This window comes from Neomonachus schauinslandi, chromosome 16, assembly GCF_002201575.2.
Source record: "Neomonachus schauinslandi chromosome 16, ASM220157v2, whole genome shotgun sequence".
Classification (NCBI taxonomy): domain Eukaryota; kingdom Metazoa; phylum Chordata; class Mammalia; order Carnivora; family Phocidae; genus Neomonachus; species Neomonachus schauinslandi.
The window spans coordinates 56,841,252-56,855,854 of record NC_058418.1 but is presented as its reverse complement, the minus strand read 5'-3'; the positions used below and the strand labels follow the sequence as shown (position 1 = coordinate 56,855,854).

General features: G+C 51.7%; 1 protein-coding gene across 1 annotated transcript; it reads right to left on the bottom strand.

The window, feature by feature from the left end:
• Positions 1-11,535: 11,535 nt before the first annotated feature.
• Positions 11,536-12,561, bottom strand: FOXL1 (forkhead box L1). Its single transcript, XM_021702471.2, has one exon. The coding sequence runs from the start codon at positions 12,559-12,561 to the stop codon at positions 11,536-11,538; it is 1,026 nt and encodes a 341-aa protein (XP_021558146.1).
• Between the last annotated feature and the right edge of the window lie 2,042 nt (positions 12,562-14,603).

Sequence of the window (14,603 nt, the reverse complement as noted above, 5' to 3'; positions counted from 1 at the left end):
ATTGCTTGATGATTGTGAATGCTCGAACCCATGTTGTCTCGGCTGGTGTCCCAGCCTCCGCCTCCAGAAATACCAACCGTCTCCACAACACAGAGTCGTCAGACACGGTTTCCTTGCCACGGCTCATCTCCTGGGTACCGGGCACCCTGCTCACCAGAGTCCTGTCCAGGGTCGAGGTGCGGGAACGCCCAGTGCCAGGGCTCCCATCATGACATCTTGGACTTTGCCTTCCTGAGCGAGCCAGCTGTATGGTGGCTGTTCTGCCCACGAACATGCAACTGGCTGCATCTGGTCCTGTTTCGGGACCCGACACGAAACAAATCCCTGCGGTTCTAAGATGTCACAAAAGGCAGGGTCATCTAGGGGTCACGTTTTGGGCCCACATGACGGACGAGGACTGAGATTTCCTCAACTCCAGTTTTTTATCTGCAAGACGGAGCCAACATTACCTGCTTCTGAAGGGTGGTACCAAGGACATAGTACGTGCTCAGTGCATGGTATTCCCGCCATTGCAGACTCGACTCCAATCCCCAACTCGCTTTCATACTAAAAGCCAAGAAAACTGTAGGTTCAAACCATAAGCAATAGGCAAAGGGATGAGTCCGTCCCTCGAGCTCGCTTAAGATGAAAAGATTTGCTCCGCTACATCAGGATCACAAACCTATTACACTTTTAAAACCCCAAAGGAAGCCCAGGCCCTTTGAAGCCAACGTAAATACAACTGTTTAACAGCTTATTTGAACTATCCAACGGGATCGGAGTTGCTTAAATGGATTCACGTTGCGAGCGATCTCTTTTTGCGACATGGTATTTGTTAGAAATCAGGATTTCACTTAACCAAATGTCCTGCGGTCGCCTCCGCTTTGTTTCTTAACAGGGCTGTCTTTATGTGAGTTTTCTTTGGCTTCCCAATAGAAGAGTAACAGATTCCTTTTGAAGTTTTTCATTGATGAATGAGCCGCTATAAATAACCCTTCGTGGCAGCCGCCCGATCTCTGAAGTTTACTCTGGAATAATAGTAGCAGTGGGAACGAAGGGCAATTTACGGCAGCGTGTCATGAAATAGTTTAATGGGCTTCATACTGTTTAACTTAATCTTTACAGATGTAAAAACAGAAATACAATTATTTTAACAACTATTATTACATATTGCTTTGCTAATGAAAACAAAGGCTCAGGAAGCTCTCTGAAGACTGAGGGATGGCTGTGGGACTCAGAGGGGAGGAAGTGCGGGGCGCCGGCAGGGTCCCCCCCCAAAATCTAGGGATGGAGGAAGGGGCACCGGTGGACAGTCTTGTCCCCCCAAAGCCTCTTTCTGCCACATACACGTGCATACACACACACGCACGCACACGCACATGCACATACATGCACATGCACACACACTCGCCTCGTAGTCGGTGGTCATACCAAGAGCAGCTTCTCTGAGCTGATTTCAAGCTCGGCTCTGCAGCATGAATTATGGGGCCCATGGAGAATTTCTGTTGCTGGGAAAGACAACCGCCTGCTCTTAATGGAGCTCCAAGGACTTTTCCTGTTTCTCACAGTCCCCAGCTGCCGCCCCGCCTTCTTGTTCCTATCCCACCCCCATCCCCACAACTCTAGCTTCCCGGGAGCATCCTTCTCACCAGAGGGGACGGGACACAACTCTCTCGAAAACCTATAAATCCAAAGGTCGCGTCTGCAGTTTGAACGGTCTCCCTGCCCCTCTGGAAGCTGTGGAGATTAAACACGGAACCCTGGGTCTCTTCCACGGTGCTCCGAAGACCGCACTCCCTTTGATTCTTCGGGGAGGTCCTCGCCCGCAGGGGCGCGTCCAGAGTGAGAAGAGTGATTCCGGCTAGCATTTTTCTCATGCGCTGCAGCCTGACCCCCGCCCTGCAGACTGGGAGCTGGGAGCCCCCTGCAACCCTGCACTATATAATTTTGTGCCTCGGGGAGTTCACACCTCCTCCTTGCCCCTTGGTGGGGTTCTCATTAGGAAAACTGGGGATTTGCCTGAATTCTGAACCATTTGGGAAATGATGGGATTGGGCCGAAAGACATCAACACATTTACTTTAAAGGCTTGGTCGGAGAATGTGGCTTATAGGCATGGTGAGCAATAGACTTGCCCACCAGTCTGGGCAGCTGTGGACCTCCTCTGCCCCCACCCCCAGACCCTCGAGAGTAAACAGAATGAGTGCCTCCTGAGGGTAGCTCACTCCCAAGGGAAAAAGCCAGACTGGGCCCCCAGCGCCCAGTTAATTCTATCCATGTTCACCTGTCAGCTAAGCCCTACTGCCGGCTCCTGGAAGAAGACATCCGAATGGGGGCCTGGGCCTTTGTAAGACCATCCGGCTGACAAATACTGGCTCTCACGCGCCAAGCACTTGCTTATCAAAGCTGAGGGACATTCGCTCCGGCAGGAGAGTCAGGCACCGAGGAAAACGCAAGCCTGTGACGTTTTTGGATGCCTACTGTGTGGCGGGCACTAGGCTAGCGCTTACAGAAGAAAAGGAACACGACAAAAACGATACCACCTTCGCCAGGGTAGAGCTTACGCAGCGTGGGGAGAGACCTGTGCAGCTCTCATGACCTGACCGCCGTGGGGACAAGGACCCTAAGGAACTACAGGCTTCCAGAGGCGTGTGTGGAGGGGCGAGCAAAGAGAATCTGGAGCCGCGCCTGCCCGTGGGCGACCGCCGGATACACACCGCCCCGGAATGCCTGCAGCGTGGCCGGCTCCGCTGAGTGGTGCCCCAAGCGCCCAACACACGCCGGGTTTCCAAGGCTTAGTACCACATAAAGAAATGCTAAGTACCTCAATACATTCTGGTATTCAGTGACTTGCTGAAATGGTCATATTTCAGATGAGTGGGTTTAAATAAAATACATTGCTAAAATTCACTGCACCTGTTTTCTTTTTCAGTTTTTTTTTTTTTTTTTTTTTTTAATGTGGCTACTAAGCATCGTGAAATTGCTCTTTCTTGGCTCACCAGTCTGGGAGGTTAAGAGGCCCGTTAGCTTGAAAATCCAAGAGAGATGAGAGGGTGAGAGAAATGTGACTATAACATCAGCTCGTTCTTGGTTGTGGGGATCTCACAGAGACGCACTCTGCAGGGTTTTGGCGAGCCCTGGGGCTATCAACGTGTTGAGTCAGATAACCCTGCTGCTCGGGGCTGCTCTTGGCGTGTCCATTTGCTTCCCCAGGTTTTCCCCCCCTGCACACAAAACCCTCGAGGACAAGATGTGGGCCCGGTCCACTTTTAAGCCCCTAAGGAGTGTCCGAGGCCCGGCTGTTAGTGGGCACTCGCTGTTGGTTAGCTAAAGAACGACTAGCGATTCTGATTACAGAAGCCGCTTGGTACAAGCCTCATTCCCGATGGCGGGAAATATAAACCGTCCTGCTGCTCTCTGCACATCCCTAAATGCACGTGCTTCCTCCACCCCAAGCCGGCATGCTACTGTGCGTGGCCGCATCGAGAAGGTGTGAAGGAGGGCGGGAGCTTCAGGAACAGCCAGCCTCCATTTCAGACTCAGGTTCTCCCTGACTAGGTGCGCTTGGTCAGCTTCCCTTCCCACCAACCTCGATTTCTCTCATCCATCAAGCGGGAAGACTCTAGGCAAGCTCACAGGGTTGTTGATCCAGTGGGATGATGTGTGGCAAAGATGATGTGCCCAATACCTTCTCCCTGGAGGGCGTGCAAGGAGTGATGGAGCCTTGAATAACATCAACAGCCGGTCCGCTTCATTCAGCCCCAAACCTACTTTTTCGTTTCTTCGTGCCAAGTGGTTTTTCTGAATAATCTGGACACTTGACTTCAGACCATCCCTTACGGATATCGAAACCACTGGTTCCTGAACCCAGCTGCACACTAGGACCATCTGGAGAGGTTTCTGACATACCATCAGGGCTGTGACCCCACCATCAGTATTTTGTAAAGCCCCCTGGTGATTCTAGGGCTCAGTCCAGGTAGAGACCCACTGAGCACAGTGGACAACAGAGGTCCCATTGTTCACCAGCAGGTACTTCCGTAACAGCTGGGAGAATAGGAAAGCGCACGAAAGCAGAACTTGGGGTCTGGCATGGCTCGGACACAGAAGCCAGCGTGGCCAGGAGGGAGGAGACAGTGGGGTCACTGAGCAGATCTGTCAACCAGCCATCACTTGGTGGGGGGTCTCTGTCCCCAATCCCTAGTGCCAGAAATGAAAATTAGATTGCAGAATGACTTAAGAATTCTTGTACAAAATAAGTGTCTCTCACCTCCCTGGACATTTCTTTGTTCCTTCCTGCGAATCTGTAATTATTTCGAAACGAAAGGTTTTAGTAAGTAAGTAAGCAAATCTCATTTCTCCTCATCTCCCTCTGTTGCTGGGCTGTCAGAGGTCTCCGTCCACAGCACTGCGCGTGGCCCTGCACAGAGAATATAGAGCAGCTCCTCGGTGACAGGGAGATGACAATGAGGGTGGTGGCAGTGATGAAGTAAAAGGCAATGTATACACATGTATGCATGTACGTGTGTGTGCATGGACCTCACCTCTGTCCATCCAGAGGGACCTACCAGGATAGCCTTGAAATGCCAGCCTTCTAGAATCTCCTGGAGGTGGGATTGTTACAGCTGATCAGGAGATTACAGATTTTTTCCTTTCTCAATACTTTCCTGCATCAGCTGCAACGTCTGCTTGAATGCAGAGCACCACGACCCAGAGTACAGAAGGACAGTGGGGGTCATGGAGAGGAGCCAAGAATCTACTCCCATCACCTAGAAACTGAGTACAGTACGACAGGTGAGAAGAAAGGATGGGCTGGTCCTTTGAGCCCCACAGACGGCCATGCCCCTCACCGGCGTGGCTCTTGCTTCTGGCTGCTGAGCAGACACCCCTGAGCAGCTTTTAGAGACGCACCGTCCAGTCCCACCACAGGCTGACCTGATGGGGGTCCTTGGGGATGGGACACCGGCCCTGGAAGGGGCCAGAGCGGCTGGCCATCCTGCAACAGAGAGAGAGGGTGTCACTGCCCCCAGGATCCTTCTCCTCTCACATGGAAGTCCAGCGAACATCCAGAACAAGACAAGACGAGCCGTGAAATGTGCTAGAAATAGATTCATTCCTCTTTAATCCTCACTTCTTAGGTCACTGGGTGGCCCTTCCTCAGACGCCGGGGTGCCCTTAACCTGACAGTGTCTCCCACCCACGCCCAGTGGAGGGAAGGAAATGTCACTGCCAGGGGACTCAGGCACCAGCCGGAGCCCCAACGTGAATTATTCATCACCACCCCCACCACCACCACCATCAGGCTCCCAAGATGGAGCCCACAGTGCCGACTCAAAGTCCAAAAATGTGGGAAAGTTTATTTATTTCTTCAAAACATTCCTGATTTGTAATGTGCTTTCTAAAAATGTTCTAGCTGACCAAGCCCTTGCTATATTTAGCCACAGCATTTAAAGAAATGTCCCTTACACTTTATAAGGCGGGCTATGAAACACAAGAGTTTAAGGAACACTGCTCCTTGGGCCGGTCCCGTTCTCCCCAGGAGAGGGCTGGGGCCTCTCCTTGGCCTGCAGGAGCAGCCCTGGTGCTGAGGGCAGAAATAAAGACTTGCATTCATTCCCAGGGCCCTTGGGTTCACAATGGCTAGACAGCGGCCCTGGGAAGCCCCTCTGGGCTCTGGTGTGAAGCGAGGAAACGCCAAAGGGACCTCACTCTCTTTGGCCTGCGGGATTGGCTCTCCTGTGGTTTTCCTAGGATCCCCCGCCATGCATCGCTGCTTATTTTGCTTTTGGTTTCATGTTCAAAGGGTTGGATCATCTCAAGAGACGTAACAGGGCAATAAAGAGATGAAAACGCATCCCAGCCTACCCAGAGAAGTCAACCCCCAGAAGCCTTCTGCTACCTCCAGAATTACATAACATGAACAAAGCTATTGGGTCGTGATTTCATTGCATAACTAGGAAGGCACAAACGGGCCCATAAAACCAGTGTTTAGATGAGCGGCTCTGTCTGTATACAGACCTCCCCATTTACTGAGCACTTTCTGCAGGAGGCATCATGGTGATTGCCATTTTGAGCTGGGGACCAGGGCAGGCATTGTTTTATGGACTTACAGCCATCATTTTACTTTACTCCTCAGGATGGATCTGTGAGGCCTTTGCTGATGCTATGCCCATTTGTACAGATGAGCAAGTTAAGGCACAGAAGTGTTAGGTCACCTTGCTGAGGTCACACAACACAAAAGGGCAGAGCTGGGTAATTAGCTTCTGCCTGGTGGGCACCAAGGACACACTCTTCACTAGGTTAACATACCCCTCCCTAAGCCCACCTCAACTCAACCTACCGAACAGTAACAAGTCATTAAGACAGTAATGAGAGGAATTCTTCCCCGCTGGTAGATGTGTCTAGAAACACCTGGAAAAATACGAAGTAGTACATGGTGACCAGCTACCTGGGAAAGTAGTGATGCCAGGATGCCAGAAAGGTGTGGCATTTCTAATATTTTACATTGCACATTGTGAGGACCGGAGTCATGCTTTCAACTTAGTGTTGTCCAAGGTGACGCGGTCCTGTGGACACCGGAACATCCTTCCACCCTTCCCAGAGGGCTTGACCTAGATGCTGTCCTGGGGCCCAAACACTTCATATGTGTCCCACTTCCTCTGCCCTTGGGCCAGAAGTGCCCTCCCAGCGTGAGGCCCACGCAGCCTGCGAGGAGGAGATTACACCAGCCGTATTCAGGACACTTTTAGTAAAAGGTGATTTTGTTTTAGATTCTCAATGAACTGAAAGATACCCATGTAGCATCATTCACAGCCCCCAGCAACTCAGGCTCAAAGCTATGAAGGCAGAGACTGCATGGCCGGGGACAGGGCCCCCGGGAGCAAAGTCCAGACCCAGGCCGTGCCTCCCTAAGCGGGTCTCAGATGGCTCTAGAGTCACCTCTCTTGGAAGCTTGGCAAGTAGGAGAGTCAGATCTCCTGGAAGGCCAGAGGTAGCTGCCAGTATTGTCCAAGACATCCTAGTCCCGGCTCTTGGACCAACAGTGTGGTCAGGACTGGTGCCACTGACTGACCCTGAAGGAAGGACCCCCCACCCTGACTGTGCTGGGCACAGTCTATCTGCCCCGCCCCCAACCCCGTGCATTCTCAGCCCCTCTTGGCCTTGCAGGTTGCCCCTTATGTATTGCATTACCTGGGCGCCCTTGCAGCCTGGACTTCTAGGAGGGTCAGCCAATGAGAGGTATCCACATGAGGCTGGAAGGCAGGAGAGGAGAGAGGTTGGGGTATTTCTCCTCGGCTCCTGCCTGCAGAAGCTGCAACCACACTCACTCTTACTCCCCATGGAGCTGCCCTTCCCCCGGCCCTTCCCCCACAGAAGCAATCCCTCTACCCTGGTCTTTTCCATCGGCCCATGTAAGTGGGCTTCTGTTTCTGGAACCCTGATTCTCATGCCTAATGGGAAAAGGTTAAGACCAAATCTTTGCCCCACCACCTCCCTTCCATTCTCCCCCCTCACTGCCAAGGTAAATAAAGACAATGGTGTTGACTGTGTAGACGACACCCCTCAGGACCTAGGACCGTGCTGTGGTTACCCCCTTTCCTTACAGCCACCTTCCAGGGCCAGAACTGCATCTTGTACTCACTCTCATCTGCCCACCATGCTGTAGACCCTGGGCTTCAATACACATCGGGCCTAGTGCCCTTCACATGGTCTGCCCAGTAAAATTGGCATTCAGATATCATTGGATGAGGCAAAGCCCTCAGCTCTGCCCAGGCTCCACCACCTCCTAGTGCTCACCACTAGGATGCTGCACACAGGTATGGTGTCTGCCCGGCCCTAGAGAACCCATGAGGACAAGTGTAGTAGAGAACTTGCCATTTAGCGATTCAGACATATTTTTAAAAACTGCTTGAAATGTGGATCCAAAGAATTTTATCTTTCCAACAAACTCATGCTCTTTATTTTTAAACAATGAACTTTGCTTCTTATCATGTGCATTTTTTACTCTATGGAACAAACTCCGCTTCCTGCAAACAAGACGTTTCCAGCTACCATGAAGATGGGAAGTGCACAAAGCTGAGGCTCTCATCTAGAGCTGCCTGCTACTGGAAACATCACCCACGTCTCTGATGTTAACAGTAGCTTTCAGCTGCAACAGTAACATCATGTGTGGCCAGTTCTTTAACCCACACGTGGATACACGCTGAAATGGCGAATCACATCCTGTTCGGGTTCCGGAAAACCTTCGGAGGCATTTGAGACCCAGCAGGGTCATTAGCTGCTACAAGAGCCAATGAACATCCAAAACCAAAGCAAAAGGCCTTTACAAAGTTCTCTTATCCTTGCACAAGTTGAAGAAGTAAAGATCTCAACGTTGGTGTGTCTTCCAAGATTCTTTAATAAAATCTTCATTAGTTTCATCAGAATAGTGCAAAATCCAAATTTTCAACCCTGGCTTGAACTATATCGAAAAAGAAAATCTTTCTGAAAGTATCAATACTTGGATTAATTTGAAAGGATTCAGCACTTGATCTGAGCCCATCTGTCCCACTTATATGTAAAAAAAGATGAACTTCTGCACATTCACGTGTACAGAACACACACATATACACACACACGCATACACACACGCACATATACAAATGCATGTATGCACATACATACCCATGCGTATATATATACACACTTCTGTCTTTATCGTTGTACACGGTATATCCCCATTATGATCAATGTATTCATCAGTGTGTGTGTGTGTGTGTGTGTGCGTACACTGAGCTTAAACCACAGACCCTTTTCAGAAAAACAGAATCTGTTCCCTTTGTTTAGAAGGGAACACAGAGGTGTACCTTCAGATTGCCTAAGAGTAGAAAGATAAGGTTGCTTCTGGTTTGCCCTAAATACAGAGGAGAGTTTGCTTTAAGTAAGAGTTTTTTGGGGGGTTTTTTGTTGGTTTGGGGTTTTTTTTGTCTTACTGACCTACAACTTGGAGCCCGTGATTAAATCCGGAGCACCGGCACAGCCGTGTGGATTGCTAAAACCGACAGGTCCTCTTTTTCTTCAGTAGGAAGGAATCTTCACGGGACTGTACCGATTCGATAGATTCCATCACCGGACCGTCCATTCCCCTCAGCCCTCCCAAAGCAGATGAATGCGGGGATTAGTTAACAGAATGCCTCCTTATGTGTGTATAAACACTCTTACACAGCAGATACACACTCCTGCCTTTTTTTTTTTTTTTTCTGAGACACAAAAACAATGTTTATATTATACTTCTTGGAATTGTAGCTCTAAAATGCATCTTTTTAAAGTGGCAGTATTATATCATTGGTTTCTCCAGAAGACAGCCATCGTAAATTAACAAAACACGTGAGATAGCAAATCAAACACAAAAGGAAAAATTAAAAACATAACGTACACCGTGGAGTTTCTATGATGTTCCGGCAGCACCCACTGGCCCCAGGCTTCTCTGCTCCTGAGATGCTGACAGGGCTCCCACATATAATCCCTGACTCCTCTCTCCTATTACACTGTTTGCTTATTCCCCCCAGTAATCCACTGAACCAGTCACTGAGAGGTTAATGAAAAAACAACTTTATTCACAGAGGCTGAGACTTTGGGATAACAAAATATCCATGACAGCCCTTCCACCACATTGTAGGTTAATCACAGTGAGCCTGGATCTCAACAATGGGATCTCATCAAAGTTCTTAAAATCAAGGACACTGTGCAGCTCACCAAAACATTCCCACCAACCTGGGCAGAATATGCTCAAGGAAACTTATGAGTCAGTAGCACATGGCTTTAAGAATAAATTCTCAGAAAGTCAATTGTGTGCTTACTAATTATTAAATTATTATGCTTGTCTGGAATGTCCTTTCGGATATATTAACCAATAGGCTCTCTTGCTGTAAAGTTTGTGTTCATCTTTATCTAAGTCCTGGAAATGATTTTAAAAGTTATTTGGAAGATCTATTGCAGCCTACCTCCAGAACTCTCATGACTTACTGAGTCTTTCCCACATCAGATAAAATTAAAATAACCTAGAGGTTCAGGAAATTCAGTTTCCCATCCAAGGCAACCCAAAGAGAGATACTGTAAGGGGTTAGATGCACTTCCCAAAAGTTCCAAACTGAACTGGGCTGTAAAAATCTCCATTGTCTTAACCAGATCTTTGTTGCAGAACCCTCCTCCTGTCCTCCCCCCAATCTTCCTGCTCCCCACCCTCCAGATTTCCAGTCACCTCCATGAGGTGTTTATTTAGCTGCTGCCTCTAGGACCGCCCGCCCCGGGGAAGGGGCTTGGAGGGAAGAGCTGGGTGCGGGCTGGGATGCCATCAGCTGGGAATGTCTGAAAGAATCCTCTGGCTGAGCTTCCTGTTCTTTGGGGTCCAGAGACACACCCTCCAGCAGATATCAGAAGATTCCCTTTCTCTGCCCAGCATGACCCATCTCTCCCAGTATCTGCCTTTTGTGTTTGTTTCATCCAACTTTTTGGATTAAAGGTGGTCCTTTACTACACAATTCTGGAAAATGTAGCAAAAATCAAACCTAGAGCTTGAAAAAACATGCAAATGGAAAATCTTCTGTGTCTAAGACAGCTTCCCTCCCCCTCACACACTTCTGGTGTCCTCTGCTATCTTTTGATCCCTTAAAAACAAAAGCAACAAGACAGGATGCCTGCTAATGTTGGTAACACGTCTTGGAGATCATGGGTACTGACTATCGGGCTATCATAATGCAACAAAATGCTATCATATAGAGTGCACTTTCTTAATAGAGGTTGTTACTATAGACATTTTCACAGGGCAATCGTTGTAGTAAAAAGAGTCAAGCATCTAGCCAAAGAACATAGCATATTCCTTTTACTGTCTAGAAAGAAAAAAGAGAGAAATTCTCTATTTAAAATAAAAGTGTGGTTTCTTAGCTTCCACCTGGACATTGGTTGTAAATCCTCACCAGGCCCTAGATCTCCCAAAGAACCTGAAACACGGGTCACTGCCAGTGTCCCCACAACTGGACTTCAAGGACAAACCCAGCTGTGAACACCCACCACCCCATGGACCCAAAGCCAAGGCCTGAGCCACAGTGACAACCCACAACCGAGCTGGCCACAGTCAGACTGTGGCTCTGTTTGAAAGCACCCCACCATGTCCTTCAGTCCTGCTCCCTGGTTGTCTGGGCCCTTGCTGCTCTGGACATGAAGGACCTGTGCTGGGCAGTGGAAGACCACAACCTTAGACTGACCTAAGGTCAAGGAATTCTCCTGCTCTGGCGGTAGGAGGTCTGAGATGCCCAAGTCCTAGCCAGGCAAGGTCTTTTAAATCTCCGGAGGCGTTCGGGGTTCTGGGAAAGTCCGCCTCACCTCGGAGGAGGCAGGCGACCCTGCCCACCTGCGTGCAAAAGTTGGTAACACTTCCCAGGATTCACACGTTGCAGAAGAAAAGATCGTTTTTTAAAAAACACAAAAACAAAACAAAAACGTGGCTCCTTCCCCCAGCGATTAGACCCCTGGTCTCACAAGCTCAGCCCAGGGTAGGGGAAGGACCCCGTCACTGTTTGCTTTACTGGAAGTGAAGCACCGTGTCGGGAAGCTGCAGAGGGAAATAGGAGAGGAAAGGGATCCCGAGCTGGTAAAAGCGGCCCTGGACGCGCGGGTCGAGCATCAGGGAAGCGTTGAAAGGCGGACGGAGGCTTGAGGAGGTGGCCAGAAGCGAGGCACCCACACAGCTGCCGGGCCCCGGCTTGGCGCCCCCCAGGAGCTCGACCCCTTCGGCGGGCTTCTGACCCTGCCGTCCCGCCAGGATGCTGTCTATGCTGAAGCTTTTGGATTTGTCGGAGCTCTTCGGAGAGCCGTGGGAAGCAGGACGTGGAGGAGACCCCGGGCCATCCACTGTGCGCGCTGGCTGGCCTATGGCCAAGGCCGCTGCGCCCTGGACAGCGTCGCCCGCGTCCTCCTCCGGGGACGCGGGCCCAGGCCAGTGGAGGGGCGCGGGCGGAGAGGAGCCGTCCCGCAGGGGCGAGGGGCGCGCGGGCGCTCCCTCCTGGCGGGGGGTCGCGGGGCCGCGGCGCCCTGCGGGGGGCTGCGCCTCCGAGCCGCGCTCCTGCGTCTCGGCGCGGGCCCGCTTGGCCTCCGGGGCCCCTGGGCCTGGCTTGGGCTTCCTCTTCCGGCGCCGGTAGTTGCCATTCTCGAACATATCCAGGCAGCGAGGGTCCAGCGTCCAGTAGCTGCCCTTGCCGGGCCGCCCTTTCTCACGGGGCACCTTGACGAAGCAGTCGTTGAGCGAGAGGTTGTGGCGGATGCTGTTCTGCCAGCCCTGCCGGTTGTCGTGGTAGAAGGGGAAGCGGTCCATGATGAACTGGTAGATGCCGTTCAGCGTGACCCTCTGCTCGGGCGCGTCCTGGATGGCCATGGCGATGAGCGCGATGTAGCTGTAGGGCGGCTTCTGGGGGGGCTCCGCCCGGCCCGAGGCGGCCAGAGCGGCCGCGGGGGCGAAGGCCAGCGGCAGCCCGGCTCTCTCGGGGCCGTACAGATAGAGCATGGGTGAGGCGGCCAGAGCAGGCAGCCGGGGACCGAAGAGGTGGCTCATGGCGAGCCAGAGCCCGGCGCTGCGCTCCCCGGCAACGCAGGCGACCCAGCGGCTTAGGGACTGCGCCCCGCGCCGCGAGGGCCCTCCGGGGGAGCCCGCGGTGCGTCTGCCTCCCGCTCTGCCGCTCTCCCTGGCCGCTCCGTGCTCTGTCCCTTCATGGCTTTAAAAATGTTAAATAATTGTTGTAAGTTTGCTATTATATGTTGACTTAGCGCTGGAAAATAAATTGTCTATGATAAACAGTCGTTGTGTGCTCAGCCCACCCACATTAATTAAAATTTCATTGCTGAAAAACTCCAAGCTTTTCCCTCCACGTGTCTTTTTGATACCAGCCAATCGGTTTCAGGGCTATTCCTTCATTTGTTTATAGAATTAGTCTGTTGATAAGTCCGCCCACCCAAGTTGAATCAAGCTGTGTTTATTTGGAAAAATTTCCGGGCACCCAATATATAAACGCACTGATCTGATGTTTGAAATATCACGTCCACCCCTTGACGCTGTAAGCACACACAGTCAGTGAGGCAGGATGTGGACCGCAGTGGCTGGGAGCGGGGGTCTGCGGGGCCAGGAAGGAGAGGTGGGGATGGGGTGGGGGCGCAGGGGTGAGTTTTACTGCTGGCCTGGGGGAGCCCAGTTATCCTGAGCCTCCCACAAAAGGTCTTTTCTTCTCTCAGCCTTCATAGATGTGGAGATGGAACCATCTCATAAAATGCCTCCTGAGGTCTTTGAAAGCGTTTAGATATTTGGGTGTGGGGGGAGCCGGCGTGTCTATCTAAGAGGTCTGGGAGTCTTGGGAGAAGAGGATGCAGCCCTCCTTGGAGAATCGGGATGACCTCCAGGAACTGGAGGCGCTCACCCGGGGGGCCTGGTATCCCGGAGTGGGCCAGCCTCTACCTCCACGGGCTCCCTGGGGACCCAGAAGAGGCCTCCAGGAGCCCAGCTTCTCCGGAAGCCAAGGCACAGGGTACTGGGGAGCTAGAGAGGGCGGGGGTACCTGGGCCACGGCTTGGTTGAGGGTAGTTCCAAAATAAACCCGTTTGGAGAGGTCACGGGGAGAAGCTAAGGTCTTTCTGATGGGACTGAGGTTGCAAGCGAGGAACACCATAAAAGGGGAATTTGGCAGCTGTCGCAGGAGAGCTGGTATTTGTGAATGCGGGTCTCTTGCTTTATATTCTGTGCTTTCCTGTTTATAACAAGGAGGGGGGTTATAACAACTTTACAAGTGCACGCAGCTGGCCCGTGATTACATTAAGCATTTGGGAAGCCTGCTTCCTCTCCACCCACCCACCCCCACCCACTCACCCTGGGGTGTACGCACCCTCACCCTGTCTCATTTTACATTCAGCCACGTCATGCTTGCAATCAAAAACCCTGAAGGATGCCGATTGAGAAGGAGCGGCCTTCTGTCCCACCACGGCGGTGGGGGTGGGGGCGGGGGGCTAATGCACCACTAGTTCCTGTTTATGATCTCTGCTGAATATTTTTTAAAAGAAAAAAAAAAACACTTGGGTTAACTGAATTAGCGTTTCATTGAGTAAACCGTGTGGGGATGCCAAAGAAGAGAGGGAGGGGTGAGGGCGGCAGGTGGGCGTAGGAATGGCCCAGGGCCCTGCTCCGCAGGGAAGGGAAAGAGAGGCACTATGGTGCATGGGGCGGGGCATGTCAGCAGCGAGAGGACATCTGCTTGCTAGAGGCCAGGTCACCCCTGAACAAGGGAAAGCCGGGAGAATCGCACTCCAAAATGGGGAATCCATAGAGTAACCCCTATGTTCGGGGGTTCCAGATAGCAAGGAAGTGGGAAAGTTTGACACACGCCATAGGAAGTCAAAATCAGGGTGGAAAAACCGGTTTGGGTGCAGGCGAAGCTTGAGGGAGCGCCAGGCCAGTGTGGGGGCACCTTCGGGCCTCCCTCCCAGGCGCTGCTTTTCTAACTTAGGCCAACCATCCAGCCCAGCCTGGCTCTGGCCTAGGTGTTGAGGATGGCCCTCTAGCCAGGAGGGGGCGGGGCGCTGTCATCTCTCTGGATCTCTAGATCTCACCGC

What these genes read in the sequence shown, in the direction of transcription:
- FOXL1 (XM_021702471.2), bottom strand. Translation starts at nt 12,561, where the DNA reads ATGAGCCACCTCTTCGGTCCCCGGCTGCCTGCTCTGGCCGCCTCACCC.